The following is a 22,165-nucleotide window of genomic DNA, read 5'->3' as shown; positions in this document are numbered from 1 at the left end:
GGTAGAGTAAACCCCATTGAGGGAGTGTGAAGAAAAGGGTCTTAGGGGTGGTAGAGTAAACCCCATTGAGGGAGGACAGTGAAAAGGGTCTTACGGGTGGTAGAGTAAACCCCATTGAGGGAGGACAGTGAAAAGGGTCTTACGGGTGGTAAAGTAAACCCCATTGAGGAGGATGAAGAAAAGGGTCTTACGGGTGGTAGAGTAAACCCCATTGAGGGAGGATGAAGAAAAGGGTCTTACGGGTGGTAGAGTAAACCCCATTGAGGGAGGACGAAGAAAAGGGTCTTACGGGTGGTAGAGTAAACCCCATTGAGGGAGGACGAAGAAAAGGGTCTTACGGGTGGTAGAGTAAACCCCATTGAGGGAGGACGAAGAAAAGGGTCTTACGGGTGGTAGAGTAAACCCCATTGAGGGAGGACAGTGAAAAGGGTCTTACGGGTGGTAGAGTAAACCCCATTGAGGGAGGACAGTGAAAAGGGTCTTACGGGTGGTAAAGTAAACCCCATTGAGGGAGGATGAAGAAAAGGGTCTTACGGGTGGTAGAGTAAACCCCATTGAGGAGGATGAAGAAAAGGGTCTTACGGGTGGTAGAGTAAACCCCATTGAGGGAGGATGAAGAAAAGGGTCTTACGGGTGGTAGAGTAAACCCCATTGAGGGAGGATGAAGAAAAGGGTCTTACGGGTGGTAGAGTAAACCCCATTGAGGGAGGATGAAGAAAAGGGTCTTACGGGTGGTAGAGTAAACCCCATTGAGGGAGGACAGTGAAAAGGGTCTTACGGGTGGTAGAGTAAACCCCATTGAGGGAGGACAGTGAAAAGGGTCTTACGGGTGGTAAAGTAAACCCCATTGAGGGAGGATGAAGAAAAGGGTCTTACGGGTGGTAGAGTAAACCCCATTGAGGGAGGATGAAGAAAAGGGTCTTACGGGTGGTAGAGTAAACCCCATTGAGGGAGGATGAAGAAAAGGGTCTTACGGGTGGTAGAGTAAACCCCATTGAGGGAGGATGAAGAAAAGGGTCTTACGGGTGGTAGAGTAAACCCCATTGAGGGAGGATGAAGAAAAGGGTCTTACGGGTGGTAGAGTAAACCCCATTGAGGGAGGATGAAGAAAAGGGTCTTACGGGTGGTAGAGTAAACCCCATTGAGGGAGGATGAAGAAAAGGGTCTTACGGGTGGTAGAGTAAACCCCATTGAGGAGGACAGTGAAAAGGGTCTTACGGGTGGTAGAGTAAACCCCATTGAGGGAGGACAGTGAAAAGGGTCTTACGGGTGGTAAAGTAAACCCCATTGAGGGAGGATGAAGAAAAGGGTCTTACGGGTGGTAGAGTAAACCCCATTGAGGGAGGATGAGGAAAAGGGTCTTACGGGTGGTAGAGTAAACCCCATTGAGGGAGGATGAAGAAAAGGGTCTTACGGGTGGTAGAGTAAACCCCATTGAGGGAGGATGAAGAAAAGGGTCTTACGGGTGGTAGAGTAAACCCCATTGAGGGAGGACAGTGAAAAGGGTCTTACGGGTGGTAGAGTAAACCCCATTGAGGGAGGACAGTGAAAAGGGTCTTACGGGTGGTAGAGTAAACCCCATTGAGGGAGGACAGTGAAAAGGGTCTTACGGGTGGTAGAGTAAACCCCATTGAGGGACGATGAAGAAAAGGGTCTTACGGGTGGTAGAGTAAACCCCATTGAGGGAGGATGACGAAAAGGGTCTTACGGGTGGTAGAGTAAACCCCATTGAGGGAGGATGAAGAAAAGGGTCTTACGGGTGGTAGAGTAAACCCCATTGAGGGAGGACAAAGAAAAGGGTCTTACGGGTGGTAGAGTAAACCCCATTGAGGGAGGACAGTGAAAAGGGTCTTACGGGTGGTAGAGTAAACCCCATTGAGGGAGGACAGTGAAAAGGGTCTTACGGGTGGTAAAGTAAACCCCATTGAGGGAGGATGAAGAAAAGGGTCTTACGGGTGGTAGAGTAAACCCCATTGAGGGAGGATGAAGAAAAGGGTCTTACGGGTGGTAGAGTAAACCCCATTGAGGGAGGATGAAGAAAAGGGTCTTACGGGTGGTAGAGTAAACCCCATTGAGGGAGGATGAAGAAAAGGGTCTTACGGGTGGTAGAGTAAACCCCATTGAGGGAGGATGAAGAAAAGGGTCTTACGGGTGGTAGAGTAAACCCCATTGAGGGAGGATGAAGAAAAGGGTCTTACGGGTGGTAGAGTAAACCCCATTGAGGGAGGATGAAGAAAAGGGTCTTACGGGTGGTAGAGTAAACCCCATTGAGGGAGGATGAAGAAAAGGGTCTTACGGGTGGTAGAGTAAACCCCATTGAGGGAGGATGAAGAAAAGGGTCTTACGGGTGGTAGAGTAAACCCCATTGAGGGAGGATGAAGAAAAGGGTCTTACGGGTGGTAGAGTAAACCCCATTGAGGGAGGATGAAGAAAAGGGTCTTACGGGTGGTAGAGTAAACCCCATTGAGGGAGGACAGTGAAAAGGGTCTTACGGGTGGTAAAGTAAACCCCATTGAGGGAGGATGAAGAAAAGGGTCTTACGGGTGGTAGAGTAAACCCCATTGAGGGAGGACGAAGAAAAGGGTCTTACGGGTGGTAGAGTAAACCCCATTGAGGGAGGACAGTGAAAAGGGTCTTACGGGTGGTAGAGTAAACCCCATTGAGGGAGGACAGTGAAAAGGGTCTTACGGGTGGTAAAGTAAACCCCATTGAGGGAGGATGAAGAAAAGGGTCTTACGGGTGGTAGAGTAAACCCCATTGAGGGAGGATGAAGAAAAGGGTCTTACGGGTGGTAGAGTAAACCCCATTGAGGGAGGATGAAGAAAAGGGTCTTACGGGTGGTAGAGTAAACCCCATTGAGGGAGGATGAAGAAAAGGGTCTTACGGGTGGTAGAGTAAACCCCATTGAGGGAGGATGAAGAAAAGGGTCTTACGGGTGGTAGAGTAAACCCCATTGAGGGAGGATGAAGAAAAGGGTCTTACGGGTGGTAGAGTAAACCCCATTGAGGGAGGATGAAGAAAAGGGTCTTACGGGTGGTAGAGTAAACCCCATTGAGGGACGATGAAGAAAAGGGTCTTACGGGTGGTAGAGTAAACCCCATTGAGGGAGGATGACGAAAAGGGTCTTACGGGTGGTAGAGTAAACCCCATTGAGGGAGGATGAAGAAAAGGGTCTTACGGGTGGTAGAGTAAACCCCATTGAGGGAGGACAAAGAAAAGGGTCTTACGGGTGGTAGAGTAAACCCCATTGAGGGAGGACAGTGAAAAGGGTCTTACGGGTGGTAGAGTAAACCCCATTGAGGGAGGACAGTGAAAAGGGTCTTACGGGTGGTAAAGTAAACCCCATTGAGGGAGGATGAAGAAAAGGGTCTTACGGGTGGTAGAGTAAACCCCATTGAGGGAGGATGAAGAAAAGGGTCTTACGGGTGGTAGAGTAAACCCCATTGAGGGAGGATGAAGAAAAGGGTCTTACGGGTGGTAGAGTAAACCCCATTGAGGGAGGATGAAGAAAAGGGTCTTACGGGTGGTAGAGTAAACCCCATTGAGGGAGGATGAAGAAAAGGGTCTTACGGGTGGTAGAGTAAACCCCATTGAGGGAGGATGAAGAAAAGGGTCTTACGGGTGGTAGAGTAAACCCCATTGAGGGAGGATGAAGAAAAGGGTCTTACGGGTGGTAGAGTAAACCCCATTGAGGGAGGATGAAGAAAAGGGTCTTACGGGTGGTAGAGTAAACCCCATTGAGGGAGGATGAAGAAAAGGGTCTTACGGGTGGTAGAGTAAACCCCATTGAGGGAGGATGAAGAAAAGGGTCTTACGGGTGGTAGAGTAAACCCCATTGAGGGAGGATGAAGAAAAGGGTCTTACGGGTGGTAGAGTAAACCCCATTGAGGGAGGACAGTGAAAAGGGTCTTACGGGTGGTAAAGTAAACCCCATTGAGGGAGGATGAAGAAAAGGGTCTTACGGGTGGTAGAGTAAACCCCATTGAGGGAGGATGAAGAAAAGGGTCTTACGGGTGGTAGAGTAAACCCCATTGAGGGAGGATGAAGAAAAGGGTCTTACGGGTGGTAGAGTAAACCCCATTGAGGGAGGACAGTGAAAAGGGTCTTACGGGTGGTAAAGTAAACCCCATTGAGGGAGGATGAAGAAAAGGGTCTTACGGGTGGTAGAGTAAACCCCATTGAGGGAGGATGAAGAAAAGGGTCTTACGGGTGGTAGAGTAAACCCCATTGAGGGAGGATGAAGAAAAGGGTCTTACGGGTGGTAGAGTAAACCCCATTGAGGGAGGACAAAGAAAAGGGTCTTACGGGTGGTAGAGTAAACCCCATTGAGGGAGGACAGTGAAAAGGGTCTTACGGGTGGTAGAGTAAACCCCATTGAGGGAGGATGAAGAAAAGGGTCTTACGGGTGGTAGAGTAAACCCCATTGAGGGAGGATGAAGAAAAGGGTCTTACGGGTGGTAGAGTAAACCCCATTGAGGGAGGATGAAGAAAAGGGTCTTACGGGTGGTAGAGTAAACCCCATTGAGGGAGGATGAAGAAAAGGGTCTTACGGGTGGTAGAGTAAACCCCATTGAGGAAGGATGAAGAAAAGGGTCTTACGGGTGGTAGAGTAAACCCCATTGAGGGAGGATGAAGAAAAGGGTCTTACGGGTGGTAGAGTAAACCCCATTGAGGGAGGAGGAAAAGGGTGAAGAAAATTGGGTCTTACGGGTGGTAGAGTAAACCCCATTGAGCGAGGATGAAGAAAAGGGTCTTACGGGTGGTAGAGTAAACCCCATTGAGGGAGGAGGAAAAGGGTCTTACGAAGAAAATTGGGTCTTACGGGTGGTAGAGTAAACCCCATTGAGGGAAGAAAAGGGTCTTACGGGTGGTAGAAACCCCATTGAAGAAAAGGGTCTTACGGGTGGTAGAGTAAACCCCATTGAGGGAGGATGAAGGAAAGGGTCTTACGGGTGGTAGAGTAAATCCCATTGAGGGAGGACAGTGAAAAGGGTCCTATGGGTGGTAGAGTAAACCCCATTGAGGGAGGACAGTGAAAAGGGTCTTATGGGTGGTAGAGTAAACCCCATTGAGGGAGGACAGTGAAAAGGGTCTTATGGGTGGTAGAGTAAACCCCATTGAGGGAGGACAGTGAAAAGGGTCTTATGGGTGGTAGAGTAAACCCCATTGAGGGAGGATGAAGAAAAGGGTCTTACGGGTGGTAGAGTAAACCCCATTGAGGGAGGATGAAGAAAAGGGTCTTACGGGTGGTAGAGTAAACCCCATTGAGGGAGGATGAAGGAAAGGGTCTTACGGGTGGTAGAGTAAATCCCATTGAGGGAGGACAGTGAAAAGGGTCTTATGGGTGGTAGAGTAAACCCCATTGAGGGAGGACAGTGAAAAGGGTCTTATGGGTGGTAGAGTAAACCCCATTGAGGGAGGACAGTGAAAAGGGTCTTATGGGTGGTAGAGTAAACCCCATTGAGGGAGGACAGTGAAAAGGGTCTTATGGGTGGTAGAGTAAACACCATTGAGGGAGGACAGTGAAAATGTATTTTTTTATTTTTACGCTTGGTAGCGTACACCACATAGACATACAATTGAGGTAGTGCTAAAGGCAACATGGTAACAGAAATTAGAGTTGGAGGACAAGGAAAGACAAGATGAGCGTCCAGCCAAACAATAAGAATGCGCAGCCAGACTAGAACAAGAAGAAAGTGCGCATGCCATTTGATTAAAAGAGATCGATCTGGACGTACTCCTAATCCATTCAGGCCATCCTACACCCTCAAAAGAGATCGATCTGGACGTACTCCTAATCCATTCAGGCCATCCTACACCCTCAAAAGAGATCGATCTGGAAGTACTCCTAATCCATTCAGGCCATCCTACACCCTCAAAAGAGATCGATCTGGAAGTACTCCTAATCCATTCAGGCCATCCTACACCCTCAAAAGAGATCGATCTGGACGTACTCCTAATCCATTCAGGCCATCCTACACCCTCAAAAGAGATCGATCTGGAAGTACTCCTAATCCATTCAGGCCATCCTACACCCTCAAAAGAGATCGATCTGGACGTACTCCTAATCCATTCAGGCCATCCTACACCCTCAAAAGAGATCGATCTGGAAGTACTCCTAATCCATTCAGGCCATCCTACACCCTCAAAAGAGATCGATCTGGAAGTACTCCTAATCCATTCAGGCCATCCTACACCCTCAAAAGAGATCGATCTGGACGTACTCCTAATCCATTCAGGCCATCCTACACCCTCAAAAGAGATCGATCTGGACGTACTCCTAATCCATTCAGGCCATCCTACACCCTCAAAAGAGTTTGATCTGGGGGGGGAACAACCGAACTTGTACCGCTTTTCAACTAAAAGGAGGTGGATGTATATTTGACTGTGTTGAGCAGATTGCCACATCCCTTAAACGGCCGCAAGGTATTTGGTCACTGCTCCTCCAAGGTGTTCTTGTGGGAAAGGTTGTGCTAAATCCTGTCGTTTCAAAGTAACCCAGACGAGAGGAACCTGATGGGTTATCAGAAAAGTACCCTAGAATATTCCCAGCGTGTTCCGTTACACATGCTATGTCTAAGAATGTCACTGGGAACAAGTCTGGTGTTGAGGAGGACGTCAGCGATCCCACGAAATTCAATCTGTCCCAGACATTTATAGGGGATCCTGATTTCACTAAACCTCCTGAGTTGACCTCTCCTTTGAAAAGCCCAAGAGGTGAGCGAGTTCGTAGGACCGCTGAAGGAAGAGAGGGTTCCCTTCAGTTGACACTTTGTTTTTGGAAGCAGCAGCTGATTACGGAATAGTAAAGATGTTTCCCTCTCCCCTCTTTTGCTGAGATATGTCCAGAGGAGTTGGATGAAGTTTGTGTGGGTTACTTTGACAGAGATGGTGTTCTAATGAGGAAATGGCGTTCTCGCGCCACTTCTGGGAAAGACGATTGGCTCGGTGTATCTCAAAATTGTCGTTCCAGTTACGCTTCGACATGAGATACTGAGGTATTTGGGGAACTTCTTCTGGTCTGAAACAGGATGTTGTTGCTTACTGTAAATCCTGTCGTATTTGGCAGCGGATGGGTAAACCGAAACAAGCTGTACCGGTTGCATCTTTACAGCCTATTCCTGCTTTTGACGAACCTTTCGACAGGGCTTTGGTGGACTGTGTTGGTCCTTTGCCCAAAGCCAATAGTTGTAACCACTTAACCATAATGTGTGCTGCCACTCATTCGCCTGAGGCTATTCCACTGAGGATAATCTCGGCTAACAGTATTTTTTTAAGGCCCCGGTGAAACGATGCTCAACGTTTGGACTTCTGCAGGTGCGCGGGGTGGGGGGCAAGGTTTGAATTTCATGTCAAAGGTCTTCCAGCAAATGCTACAACAGTTGGGTTTAACCCACAGCCCCTCTAGTGCCTTCCACCAAGAGTATCAAGGTGCTCTTGAGAGATTTCATCAGACTTTGAAGTCTATGTTGAGAGCTTTACTGAGCAAGCCTGTCCAACAAAAATATAGGATATATTTGTCGTCTTAAAGGGGAAGGTGTTACAGGCTTAGTTTTTTTTTTCATTTATGTTTTGAGGTTGGACTTTAGCGCCTATAGCTCATTAGCGCCTATAGCTCATTAGCGCCTATAGCTCATTAGCGCCTATAGCTCATTAGCGCCTATAGCTCATTAGCGCCTATAGCTCATTAGCGCCTATAGCTCATTAGCGCCTATAGCTCATTAGCGCCTATAGCTCATTAGCGCCTATAGCTCATTAGCGCCTATAGCTCATTAGCGCCTATAGCTCATTAGCGCCTATAGCTCATTAGCGCCTATAGCTCATTAGCGCCTATAGCTCATTAGCGCCTATAGCTCATTAGCGCCTATAGCTCATTAGCGCCTATAGCTCATTAGCGCCTATAGCTCATTAGCGCCTATAGCTCATTAGCGCCTATAGCTCATTAGCGCCTATAGCTCATTAGCGCCTATAGCTCATTAGCGCATATAGCTCATTAGCGCCTATAGCTCATTAGCGCCTATAGCTCATTAGCGCCTATAGCTCATTAGCGCATATAGCTCATTAGCGCATATAGCTCATTAGCGCATATAGCTCATTAGCGCATATAGCTCATTAGCGCATATAGCTCATTAGCGCATATAGCTCATTAGCGCATATAGCTCATTAGCGCATATAGCTCATTAGCGCATATAGCTCATTAGCGCATATAGCTCATTAGCGCATATAGCTCATTAGCGCATATAGCTCATTAGCGCATATAGCTCATTAGCGCATATAGCTCATTAGCGCATATAGCTCATTAGCGCATATAGCTCATTAGCGCATATAGCTCATTAGCGCATATAGCTCATTAGCGCACAACGATTGGTGTCACCTCGTTAGTCAGTATGGGTTACACTTGTGCTGGTTTCCATCTCGTTAGTGGGAAGGTGTTTGACCTGTGCTGGCCAAGGTGCTATTTAAGTGTGGCTGGTCCAGTTCTTCAGTTGTCTTGATAGATGTGGAGGGTTAACCTTTAGTTGGCTCTCCCTAGTTGATTTCTAGAAAAACATTCCTTAGTCTGGAGCACAACAAAATCACCTTTTAAGTTTGCTTCCTGTCTTTATGTGGGTTTTTTCTTTTGTTTACTACCTCTTCTTGGGCAAATTTAGTGGGTGTCTTTTAGGTCCTGGTTGTTGTTGCTCGTCAACTTTCTGTGGACACCCCCATGAGTGTCTTTCAGAACCCCTCATAAAACCCCACCCGTTTGGTTGATTGTCAGTGACTGTTCGAGCGACATTATTTGCGTTTCTAGCTGGGGAACGTAACAAACGTATGAAACTGTATGTCATTTGGCTTTAACAAAATGTATTTGCACGTCTTTAACGTCGGAGAACAAAAATGAATCCCGCAAAAAAACGTATTAAAACCAAAATAGAATGAAGCCGCCTTAAAAATGAGTTGTATAGTATAACTGCTTTGTTTGATGGAGGAAGGGCTCATTGTAATTTCTGGAATAGAATAAATGAACAAGGTGTATCAGAGGTGTATGAGTTACCCTGTGTCGAGCTGGGCGATGCAGAGGAGTAATCCTCCTCCTGCCGTCCGCGGTCCTCGTCTCAACCTGTTTCTTCAACAGGTTCTAGGAGAAGAAAACAAATATCCATGGTAAGAGACCATTAAAACATGTGCAAGACCACAGAATGCATGACAACATAATACCAACTCATCTCAACTGACTTCTCAACTCTTATGTCCATTTGTCTTGTTAACAAATGAGAGCTGTTCTCATATTTTACAGTTCCTTCAGTCTCCCCCCCACACGTTTTATTCCTTCAGTTATATCGGATCTGGGCCTGTATTTACAAAGCAGAAGTGCTGATCTAGGATCATTAAAATCAAGAAGGACAAAAGTGATCCTAGATCTTGTGCCAGGTGTATCAAGTGCCTAAAAGCAGGAGTGCTGATTTAGGATCAGTTTATCCTTTTAGATCACGATGAATACGACTATAAGGACAGATTATATAAACGTCTGAGAAGTTTAAAAGGGACAGTTCAGCATGAAATTTGATACATGCTAAGAGGGAGATTGATTTACATGGGAAATGTATCTGCAAATGTTGCTAAGCCTTGTCCATAGACAGCTTTCAAAGTAAGGAAACTAATATCTAAATATATGTCAAATTACTGGAATATCTCTAATGAATACAGGATATCTGCATTTCAGGGAGAGCAAGTCTGTCGAGACAATGCATGGACAAAGGTGACAAAACAAAATGAAGACAGAACTAGGGTTGCAAATTTCCATTTTTCCCCAGAAATTTCAATTGCAGGATTTCTCAGATTTCCTCGTAATTCCAGGAATCTTACAACCAGGATTTCTTTAAAACTGGTTTTGGGAATGTTTCCGGAACATTCTAACCCTAAACAGAACCATACAGGAGCTGTGGGTCAATGTTATACATTGGTGTTAATGGTTGACATCAATATGTTTATTGATGTCCTACATGCGTATCATTTCATTACATCCCCTCAATGAAGCCAATGGACTCAAAATGTAGGGATATGACAAAAATACAATAAATGTCATTGCAAATGAAAAACAGTGGAGAGAACCGAACACCTGCAACATGGAGAACTAAGTGACAGCTATATTGGGCTGAGCATGTGTGCCTGACTCATATTATTGGACCGACCGGAACCATACGGTTCTGGCTCGGATATTTTCTTTCACGTTCATGTTCCGTTCCAGCAACTACGTAAGATGCCGAACCAAGCTGAAAAGGGCTGGCCTGGTTATGCTTGGCTGGGCCAGGCTTTATAGTGTTAATCAGGACTTGGCTGGGCCAGGCTTTATAGTGTTAATCAGACTTGGCTGGGCCAGGCTTTATAGTGTTAATCAGACTTGGCTGGGCCAGGCTTTATAGTGTTAATCAGACTTGGCTGGGCCAGCCTTTATAGTGTTAATCAAACTGTAGTGCTGTACTGGTCCTGCTCTGAGGTGCATTGTTGCCGTGCAGAGTAGGGTGAAGATGCCCCTACACGCTGATCTAGGGTCCATTTAGCAGATTCCCCACTAATGGGTAAGGTTAGGATTGGGGAGGGTAAGCTGATCCTAGATCTGTACTTATCAGGGTTGGGGTCAATTCCATTTAAATTCCAGTCAGTTCCAAAAGTACCTTGTTAAAAGCATTGAACAGAATTGTAATTTCAGTCTACTATTTGAATTTTCTCAAATTGACCCAAACCCTCATACCGGCCTGTCCTACCGTGTGGATGTCACCCCTGCCCTAGATGCTGATCTTGGGTCAGTTTTGCAGATTCCCCACTAACAGTTAGGATTGTGGGAGCTGATCCAAGATCTGTACCTAGGGGAAACTAGCTGGCCCATCCTACCTTGCGGATGTCCTCCAGGGACTCTCCGTTGACGACGCTGGTGAGTTTGTGGGCCTGGGCCTCGTGGGTCATCCTGTGGTTGGCCTGCTCCGCACGCTGCCTCTCCTGCTGGTACTTGAGCATCTCCGGGTTCTCGATGATGGTGGTGGAGAGTTGGGCCTCGGTGGTGATGGCCAGGCTCTTACCATAGATGTTCTGGTGGATGGCGTTCTGGATGGAGGAGTGTTAGCTAGCTAGAAGATCATCTCATAGTCCACTAGACAAATGTCTTATAGATCTGGGGGGGGAATTTCTTGAAAGCTAACGTGACGGCCCAGTGCCACAGCAGGGGGAGAAAAAGTATATGTGAACTGAAATTTTCTAAACTAAGCACTTTGCTGTTCTACAGGTGTTCTGGGTTGTTGTGAGACATATAATTGCCACCTTCGCTGTAAAGCTTTCGGGGGAAACTTTATATTTACAGAGAATGTACAGAAAGAGGGAATTGAAGTCGTGGTATTGACCCCAACACTGGTTGGGTCACGTCAAAGGACATTAGCAGTTGACTGACCTTCTCGTCCTCGTTGAGGGGGTCCCCGAGCTCGTCCTGAGAGAAGTTGAGGTATGCCACTGTACCGTCCATGGAGCACACCAAGATACCTAGCCCATTCAGGGTCCTAAGTGGAGCAGGGAGCAAAACGTCACCACACACTGTAACTAACAGCGTTCCCACCCGTTTCTCCATACACTTTGAAGAAAACTAATATCATCAAACCCAGGCTAAGAAACAGACTGGCCAGCAGACGGCTAAGAAACAGACTGGCCCGCCGGCTAAGAAACAGACTGGCACGCCGGCTAAGAAACAGACTGGCACGCCGGCTAAGAAACAGACTGGCACGCCCAGGCTAAGAAACAGACTGGCACGCCGGCTAAGAAACAGACTGGCACGCCGGCTAAGAAACAGACTGGCACGCCGGCTAAGAAACAGACTGGCACGCCGGCTAAGAAACAGACTATCAGTCTCTAAAGACATGTATTATATGTCAAAGTAGATGAACTCAGTGAGGGTGGGGGAGGGGGTACTCTCACCATGAGATGTCCATGATGGATTTATCGAACAGGTCGTGGATGACCACTAGAGGGCGCTTCAGAGAGGTCAGCTGAAAACAGAGAGGTAACAGCCCACACACAAAACAGAGTTGGTACAGTTCATTAAAATAGATCTGTCAAATATGTTGTTGGGGATTCTACAGAGACATTCACATGTACACATACTGCTGTCGAGACACATTGATGGAGGGTGGGTCTCACTATCCGTCTAAAATGTGTGAATAGATTAGATGCAATTAAAACAATCAATAAAACGAAAACAAGAAAACTGATCTGTTTTGCTAGTGGATATGTCCGTTTGAATGAGGTATGAAGGATAAACATCTGACAAATCCTGTACACAGACCAGGCACCCTAGTGTCCAGTCTGGAGCGTGAAGTCACAAGCGTAGCAACCTAGCTCTACCAAAAGCCCTGGTTTGCTCTAGAAAGCCTACGTAAATTCTGATCGCAAGAACGGCCAAACCAAATAAATGTAGGGACCCTGGTTCTAGGCTCTAAAAGGAATAGATTCTGATCAAGTTCGATCCCCACATTAATTATTTTAAAGTTCGCTACGAATCAAGATATTTAATTAAATAGCGATCTATTCTGACTACTACATTTGTCATCATACAAGGACCACACACTGACACAGACCAATCACGTGCCAGCAGGCTACGAGGAGGCTCCCGGTTGATGAAAATGACTACATCGACCATGATCCTTGCACTTCAAATTCAACTACTTCATGCGCCATCGGGAGTTTTCCGTAGGAATACGTGGATGACATCAAAGCTATCACCATCTACTGGTTGTAATGTCTCTGACATAGAACGACGGTTCTTACCCAAACGGAGAGGGAGCGGTCTTTGCTTCCCACAGCACAGCAGCAGTAGGGACAGCTTGGCTTGGGAGAACTCCCATTCCTTTGTTTCTTTTTGAAGATTTTGGGGTTGAATTTCTGAGAGAGAGAGGAGAGAGGTGATTGGGAGCCTGAGGGATAAGTGATTCTAGAGCTGAAATGCCATCCCAGTTGTGTCCTCTCTAAGCTTATGTCAGCGCCTGCAAGCTTGTGGAAGGATCTTTCCTCCAAACGTGTTTAATAATAGCGTGTTGCTGTGACAACACACTTTGGAAAGTGTTTTGCACATAAAGCAATATTACTCAGATTCCTAGTCAATATCCACTATCACCATTACAAGAATAAGTGTGTTCACCAGAAAGCCTTAACATGTAAGTTCTCGTGGCAATGTACAAAAATACAAATCAATACTATGTTGTAAGGGATTCCAGGTGGAGTCCAAAAGAAAGAATCCATTAATGTTATTCAGAGTCCACAGAAGAGGACTGGTCACTCCTCTGAGCCTGGTTCCTCTCTAGGTTTCTGCCTCAGGCCACTCCCCTATGCCTGGTTCCTCTCTAGGTTTCTGCCTCTGGCCACCCCTCTCAGCCTGGTTCCTCTGTAAGTTCCTGCCTTCCATTGAGTTTTTTTCCTAGCCACTGTGCTCTGCGTTGCTTGTTATTTGGGGTTTTAAGCTGGATATCTGTAAAGCACTTTGTGACAAGTGCTAATGTAAAAAGAATGTAATAAAATACATTTGATTGATTGATCACGGGCCCTCACCACAACAGTGACAGCCTTGCGGTGGCCCACAAAGTCCATGTTGGTCTTCCAGCCGTCCCTCTCAATGATCTGAGCGGTGGGCCCTGAGTTGTTCATAGCGTGGGCCGACACCAGGTACTGTCCGTCAGGAGACCAGCTGAGGCGCAGCACGTGAGTGGTCCCCCCACACTGGTCAACAACACAGAGAGGAGCAAAGAACAGGGAGTTAGTGGTCAATGAATTGGGACGACAGAAATGACAAACATCAATCCTGAGAAGGGAGAGTGACAGCTGGGGTCTCCTCAATAGGAACTAAATAGAAGCAAACGGGCCGAAAAGTGACACCTGATTTTGTCTAATAGTATAAAAATAATAACAACAATAAGGTGGGTGCTTACATTTGTGCTATTTCACACATGTACAAGTGTGTAATAGACATGCGTGGATTTGACATTTGTTTTATGTATATCCCACTCCACCCGAGACAACCTCGGAAAGTGAGACAACCTCGGAAAGTGAGACAACCTCGGGAAAGTGAGACAACCTCGGTGAGACAACCTCGTGAGACAACCTCGGAAAGTGAGACAACCTCGGAAAGTGAGACAACCTCGGAAAGTGAGACAACCTCGGAAAGTGAGACAACCTCGGAAAGTGAGACAACCTCGGAAAGTGAGACAACCTCGGAAAGTGAGACAACCTCGGAAAGTGAGACAACCTCGGAAAGTGAGACAACCTCGGAAAGTGAGACAACCTCGGAAAGTGAAACCTCAGGGACGAGCCAATATTGACGGCGACCGTTATGTTGACAGTCGTGCGCCTATCTCATTTTTCTTTCAAAACATTTGTCGTTGCAAAGTGATTTGCTAAAGTTGGCACTGATGAATACTCCCCAACTGTGTTGTGTGGAGGGTTGTCAGCTTGGCAGAGTGGAGCTCACCTCGTTGAAGGGCTTGGTGATGTTGGTCTCCTGCTGCCAGTCCATGGTCCTCCACACCTTCAGGCTGTGGTCGTCAGCCTGGGAGGCGATGTACTTCCCTACAGGGTCCCACGTCAGCCCCTTCACCAGGCCTGTGTGTCCCTTCAGCGACGCCACTATCTCTGGGGGGAAGATGAACAAGGTTGTGTGAGAAATAACAAATACAACAACAACAAAAAAAACAGTGGTTCTCGTTTGGCACCTGGGAATTTACGAGCATTCCAGATCACAATGGTGTTGTCCACACTGCAGGAGGCTAACCACACGTCGTGAGGGGACCAAGCCACATCCATGACATCTGAAAACACAGACGGGATGTGCCCAAAGGCAAACGACTGTCAATGTAATGTAGAGCATTGTCTGAGCTGTGAGCAGTCCATCTTTCCATAGAGCAGACAGCTTACCCCCTGTGTGGTTTCTCAGTATGGTCACACAACGCCACTGCTCCACGTTGGCCAATTTACTGCTCGACCCAAAGACAGTACTAGGTCCAATGAAGCTGTTCAAGTAAACACAGAAAATCACTTACATCAGGGGTGTCAAACTCATTCCACGGAGGGCCTAGTGACGGCTCTTTTTTTTTCTTTCTCCCCTTCCTTACTAATAAGTGACCATAATTCATTAAGTACAAGGGAGGAGCGAAAACCCGCAGACACCCGGCTCTCTCTGGGAATGAGTTTGATGTGTGTGACTTACATGGTGAGTTGCAATGGCACAATATTACAGGAAAATATCAACCAAACACAGCATGTGATTAGGTGGGTGTGTGTTACATACGCAGCTCTCTTCCACACCATGACCAACTTGTCATCACCTCCAGAGGCCAGGTAAAGCCCGGTGTTTGACCAGCGGACACAGTTCACACAGGCTAGAAAAAGGAAATCAACACAGGAGCTGTTTTAGTTGAAACTTCACCCCCAGAGAACCTCTTGTATGCTGTTTTTTTTTGTCAGGTTAAAAACACGTCGGAATATGGTTTGTCTCTACTGTCAGTCAGATCTGAGCAGCAGACATATGGTTTGTCTCTATTGTCAGTCAGATCTGAGCAGCAGACATATGGTTTGTCTCTATTGTCAGTCAGATCTGAGCAGCAGACATATGGTATGTCTCTATTGTCAGTCAGATCTGAGCAGCAGACATATGGTTTGTCTCTACTGTCAGTCAGATCTGAGCAGCAGACATATGGTTTGTCTCTATTGTCAGTCAGATCTGAGCAGCAGACATATGGTTTGTCTCTATTGTCAGTCAGATCTGAGCAGCAGACATATGGTTTGTCTCTATTGTCAGTCAGATCTGAGCAGCAGACATATGGTTTGTCTCTATTGTCAGTCAGATCTGAGCAACAGACATATGGTTTGTCTCTACTGTCAGTCAGATCTGAGCAGCAGACACCAAACATCAGTGAGAGAAGATTTACCTAAGTGATTGTCCATCTGGCAGAGCATCTTGGGGATGTTCACGTTCTTCTCGTCCTCCTCTCGGAGCACTGGAGCCATATTCCATATGACAACCTTCCCGGAGTCCTCGCCTACAACACATAGCACACAAACACAACTCAGTACCATTGAACTGATCTCCTTATTAAAGTGTAAAACAATGGTGCATAGTGTATTGATTATTATTGTATGCTTGAGAAAATGGTCAAACTGTACATTACGCTTGTACTGTTTAGTGTGGTGTGTTGTTTAAATGTAACCCGAACAGTTATACCGTTATTAGGCTTAGTAATGAAGAACCTTACCCTGGCCACCCGTGGCAAACTTTGTTCCATCGGGATGGATGTCAACAGAAAATATTGGTTTCCCTGAGAAGCAGACGTGATTTAAATTGTATTAACAAGCATGTCATCATGCTGTAGATAGCTAAAAATGCTTGATTCAGAACACCAGGGGTGTTTTCATTACGCAGATTCTGTTGCACGTTGAAAAGTGTCTGGAATAAAGGATTTCTGTTACAAAACGTAACAACAGAATCCGTGTAATAAAATACAACCCAGCTGTAGACACGGTCTAAAATGAATACTGCAGCCTGCATTGGGTGTTTTGCAACAACTGCTATCTACTTACTGCTTTGTGGAATATGCTTACGTGCTAACCTTAACAAATAAAAACAGATGGCTAACTAGCTAACATTAGCGTCTTAGCTCATGGCTCATTCAAGAGAGCGTTGTGCCTTTTCCTTTGTAGCTATAGTTTATAAAGGAATGAGTAACATCAGCTTGCTTAACCCTCTCTTCCCCCAACACAACAACAGAAGCACAACTTGTCTTGGGTCAAGATTCGGTCAACTATTATTATTCATTCCAGAACAACCGCGATTCAAATGCTTACCATTGTGACTGACCCAACTTGGTTTCAATAGCTTCATTTCAAGTGCGTTGGTTTTGAATTAAAATATGTTGACCTAATCGTGATTTCTCTCCGTCTCTTGCGTTTAGTTAGATATCCTTGAATCTGAAGTACCCCTTCTTTTTGTGTCAAAGTCCGTCCGTTACTTTAATTGAACTCCATTTCTCTTGCTACCCTCTGGCACATCTCGCATTCTCCCCAATCTCCAAGCAGAAACAGTTCAGCGTCTCTTCGGCAACACTAAAAAAAAAAAGTACTTCCGGGTCACGCACATTTTCTAAATAAAAGTTTCCCACGTAATAGAAAAAGTGTCCTAAACATGATGTATGTATCTAAACATTAACAATGCTTCATATTTAACTGACATTCGCATTACATTTGGGTTTTAAAACATATTCCAAAGCAAATTACTTCATTTACAATTCATTACATAAAACACGATTATTCTAGTGCTAGATCAGTAGGGTCTGTAGAATATTACTAAAAACACAAATCATCACAGAAATCATTTTGGGTTGAATTTTCCTTTAAGCTCCAGCCATTTCTCAATGTGCTCCATCTTATATTATTTATCTTATATAAATGTAATATTTTTTTTTTTAAAGATCATCCCATTTCCCGCAGGAGGCCTTTTGGTAGGCCATCATTGTAAATACGAATTTGTTCTTATCTGACCTGCCTAGTACAAGGGATCAGAAGTCTAGAGGCTTACTACATTTTAACCCTCTTATTTAAAAAACCCAGAAGAAATTAAATCAATGGCTACAGAGGGACTTATCTTTAAAAGGTAGAGTCCTAATAACCAAGGCTGAAGGTATCTCTAGACTAATATATGGTGCTCTATCTTTATATCTTGACAGTAAAATAAGCAAGGAGATAGACCAGATGCTTTTCAACTCTCTGTGGAGAAACCGTACCCATTACATTAGGAAAACTGTTGTAATGAACACTTACGAGAATGGTGGACTGAATTTTCTGGACTTTACTACTTTAAATAATACTTTTAAGATCAATTGGATAAAACAATTCCTAAGAAGACCCACTTCTATCTGGAATTTTATTCCATTCCAGCATGTCTTCTCTACTTTTGGTGGCCTTAACTTCATGTTGTTTTGCAATTATAATATTGACAAAGTTCCAGTGAAACTTTCTGCTTTTCATCGGCAGGTTTTCTTGTCATGGTGCTTAATTTATGAACACAATTTTTCTCCACACAGATATTATATATGGAATAATCGGGATATATTGTATAAAAATACCTCTTTGTTTTTAGAATATTGGTTCCGAAATAATATCCTATTGGTGAGCCTATTGGTAAATGCAGAGGGTCTTTTACTCAGTCATAAATAATTCTTATCACTTTACAAGGTCCCTGTAACACCTAAAGATTTTGCAATTGTTTTAGATGCCATTCCCTCAGGTGTTGCTATGTTATTCAGGAACATGTCAAGACCTGACCCTCAGAGCCTACCTTCTGTTGACCCTGTTGACTCATCAGTAGGAAAGATTTGTTTCTCTTTTGGTCCATTCAACAACAGAGCGATACGATCCTTGTTTCAGCAGGATGTTGTATCTATACCTTATGTCATGCCTTATTGGAATGGATTTATTGATAATATCTGTTGGAAAAAAGTTTGGATGTTGCCACACACATACCTACTTGTTAACAAAATTAAGGAAGTTTCCTTTAAAATGATTCATAAATATTATCCTGCCAACCACTATATGAAGAAGTTTAAGGAAAACATCAACTCAAATTGCTCCTTTTGTAATGACCACCCAGAAACAGTGTTGCATATTTTTGGCATTGTATGCATGTAAGAAAACTGTGGCAAGACATCAGTAGGTTTATAATTGAACACATTTATGAAGATTTTACACTATTGTGGAGAGATGTACTGTTTGGATTCTTTACATACAATAGAAATAAGCTGAAACATTTTTATGTAATTCATTTCATTATTCTTTTGGCCAAATTTCATATACACAAATGTAAATTTACAAACAGAAATCCACATTTTCGTACCCTACAAAAATAAATTGAACTGTATTTTCAGACGGTTAAATGCTCTACTAACAAAAAATCTGTTAGAATTATAAGTATATGCATGTCCCTTAAGGTCCTTATGTAATTGTAATGTGATATTGTACCCCCTAGCCCCGCCCCCAGCCCCGCCCCTAGCGCGATTGTCCATTGTTTGTAATCTATGTATGCTTGTGTTCCCTCGTGTGCTTTATGTATTGATTTGTTGTTAATAAAATAAAAAATAAAAAATAAAAATCTGACCTGCCTAGTTAAATAAAGGTTTAATTAAAAAATACAGCAGTCATTCTCTTTTTTTCAGATGTAGTTATAATTTTGTAACATCATTTTTAAATTGTGTACTTTGCAAAGCTACAATTTTTTATTTATTTTATGTCATATGCATAGCGTTTTACGGCAGACTTTTATTTTAACGCCAAACCATAAAACCGAGACGGTAATGCTGCTGTCGTGATGCTGATAAGAAACAGACACACACAAAAGCAGCGGCAGCAACAAAGGAAGTGCTCCACCTTTCCAGTAGATCGACTGGAAACATGTCCCGCAAGGCGTCAATTCCGCAGATTCATCCCACTAGATGTGCTTTTCATTACTAATTTGAAAAGAGAAAGATACTGCCTTTTGTGAAATAGCACATACAGATTAAGACCGTAATATGGAAAAGGAAAGTAGCGCAAAAGGAAATAACTAGCTAATAGCTTTCCCAAGTAACTAGTGTAAAATATTGTAAAGGTGTGCCGCGCGGTCTTTTATTTTGAAAAACCATGGCAAACGTCTTCGTCTGGCAAACCAAACAAAGGGTCTGTCTGTTGAACCTCTTAACTAATTAAAGTGTCACTTATTTTCTTTATATGATCGGAATATAACCACGGAAATTATAAATTTAAAATAAGTGACTCGAGAGGTTTTTCAGCTGTTGCACTTTGTATGGGTAGATGTATAGCCTATGGCTATGTAAGCCCAGCGAATTTGTAAGGAAGCAAGCTACTAACTAGACGGCTAGGTATTGATTGGCAAGAGCCTTCTATTTACAGTTAACGGTCTATATTATACACATTTTTGTTTATGGTGTATGTGTACTACCTAGGTTAATATTAGACTGTTTTAGGAAGTAGGCTATGTTAAGAATTGTAGCAGCTGTGGACAATGATGTTTACCCACTACGCATCTTCGATAGTTATCATGGATTATCTGAGACATAATCAGTTGCCTAGGTCTAGTATTATCAAGGCTATAACTAACATGATAATAATCGATACTATACATTCAATACATTATACATGTATTGAATACATACATATACTATACATTCAATTAGATTTCATTGTTTCTGCAAGGAATGGGCCAATTGATAAATGACAAGTGTGTGCCGTAGGCCATAGGTTTTCAAACTCTGGTACTGCTGGGGATCTGCACATTTTTATTTTCTAGGGAAAAAAATGTAAATATCACTAGCCGCAACAGAATACCTTCGTGGTTACCATTTTTATGTTTCTGTGTGCAATATGAAGGAAGTTAGAGGTAGTTTCACGAGGCAATGCTAACTGTAGCTGTTTCTGGGTCACCCCACTCTGGGGAAGAAGATAAAAAATGGCTTCATTCCCAAAATCTCGAACTATCCCTTTGATATGAATGAAATTATTACTTTACTGTCAACTATAATTCACCAGATGATAGGACAGTACCTGATTTTCCTGGGAATTCACAGACAATAATGCAAGACAATAATTTTTCATGATTGTGTTTTAATGGTCATAAATGTCATTCCAGAAACAGGGGAAGAAAAAAAATATTGGAAATATAAACAGTTTGTCAGCAGGAAGGAACCTCAGTTTTAGAATGGTGGTGGTCCAGAGTCCATGTGGAATTAAATGTACGGCCTAACATATGGGTTGTGTTTACTACCTGGATATGTTAACAAATTGGGAAGGTTTGATGGTTCATCTATCACACTGGTCAGTTGCATTCAGCAGCTGATACTTGTAATCAGAAAAAAAAAGGAGATTTTCTTTACTTGTCTTCCTCATGGGTAAAAATTTCTACTGAAGATTTTCACTGAGTCAACATTCTCTCAAAATCGGTGCACAGTTTACTTGAATATTATGCAGTATATTCAATGTCAATCATTCTGTAATGCCAACATGTGACTAATAATAGTAGAGAAGCTCAATGGTTTGCAATAAATGGGGATGATGAGATGTATTTTTCTATAAAAGGCTCACAGCACTATCTGAATGTATAATCAATATCCCTCTTAGTCTGCATTAAAAGGACAAACATGATAAGCAAAACCATTTAAAGGCTTTACAACCATTAGTAAAATGGCCATTCATTTTGTAACAATTATTTTCACAACTTGTCTCAAGAATACTCCATGGTAATCAAAACCACATTTCTTTCACTGCAATGTTTTCAAACCCCATCATAATATTGTCACTTTGTGAAATACCTTGATCTTTGAAAACTCTTCAGTTAATATCACTGGCCAGCTCTTCACATAACATGAACCCTTTCTCATCCATCTCCTCATATCGAGACACGATCAATACCATCCACTTCAGTCTTTTCATACCTCTGATCAAAACCTTTTTATTTCTGTACTGAAATCTACATTCATATTTTAATTTGGTTGAGTAGGCTTTCTTTTTCCTTATAGTGTACTGATACTGTCAAAATGATGTCTATTCAAAATGGCAGACTTACAATCAAGTATCCCCTTATCGGCTGCATTTACACAGGCAGCCCAATTCTGATCTTTATCCACTAATTGGTCTTATGACCAATCAGATCGGCTCCTTTGCAAATAATTGGACAAAATATCTGAATTGGATTGACTGTGTAAACACAGCCATAGTGTTACTGGAATCACAAAAAATAAGGTTTCAATAGGTGGGGAATGAACAGAGTCAACGATCCCAGTCATGGGATGGGTGGCAGGTAGCCTAGCAGTTAAGAGAGTTGGGCCAGTAACTGGAAAGTTGCTGGTTTGAATCCCAGAGACGAATAAGTGAGAGAAAAAAACTGGTCGGGCCAGTAACTGGAAAGTTGCTGGTTTGAATCCCAGAGACTGTCGATGTGCCCTAGAGCAACCCTAACCCTAAGTGCTCATGTAAATTGCTCTGGATAAGAGCTAAATAACTCAAATGTAGAAATAGGGAGGGGGAAAAAACAAAGTTACACAGAAGGAAGCAAGACTAAAACAGAAGCTACATATACCCAACAAAGACCATATAAAAACACATTCACGTT

General features: G+C 43.8%; 1 protein-coding gene across 1 annotated transcript in view; it reads right to left on the bottom strand.

Annotated features, from left to right (window-relative positions):
• Positions 1–17,100, bottom strand: part of LOC112246624 (protein HIRA) — a 48,983-nt gene extending 31,883 nt beyond the window's left edge. Inside the window, 14 exon segments of the mRNA XM_042320273.1 lie at positions 9,038–9,061; positions 9,063–9,121; positions 10,876–11,085; positions 11,426–11,531; positions 11,944–12,014; positions 12,793–12,906; positions 13,570–13,737; positions 14,486–14,646; positions 14,727–14,822; positions 14,929–15,023; positions 15,302–15,392; positions 15,942–16,052; positions 16,266–16,328; positions 16,855–17,100. Of these exon segments, the coding sequence (XP_042176207.1) occupies positions 9,038–9,061; positions 9,063–9,121; positions 10,876–11,085; positions 11,426–11,531; positions 11,944–12,014; positions 12,793–12,906; positions 13,570–13,737; positions 14,486–14,646; positions 14,727–14,822; positions 14,929–15,023; positions 15,302–15,392; positions 15,942–16,052; positions 16,266–16,328; positions 16,855–16,891 (1,406 nt within the window). The 5' untranslated portion in view covers positions 16,892–17,100.
• Positions 17,101–22,165: the final 5,065 nt, after the last annotated feature.

The sequence above is a fragment of the Oncorhynchus tshawytscha genome, linkage group LG04 (assembly GCF_018296145.1).
Source record: "Oncorhynchus tshawytscha isolate Ot180627B linkage group LG04, Otsh_v2.0, whole genome shotgun sequence".
Lineage (NCBI taxonomy): Eukaryota > Metazoa > Chordata > Actinopteri > Salmoniformes > Salmonidae > Oncorhynchus > Oncorhynchus tshawytscha.
The sequence above is the reverse complement of the archived record's forward strand: the minus strand, read 5'-3'. Positions and strand labels throughout refer to the sequence as shown.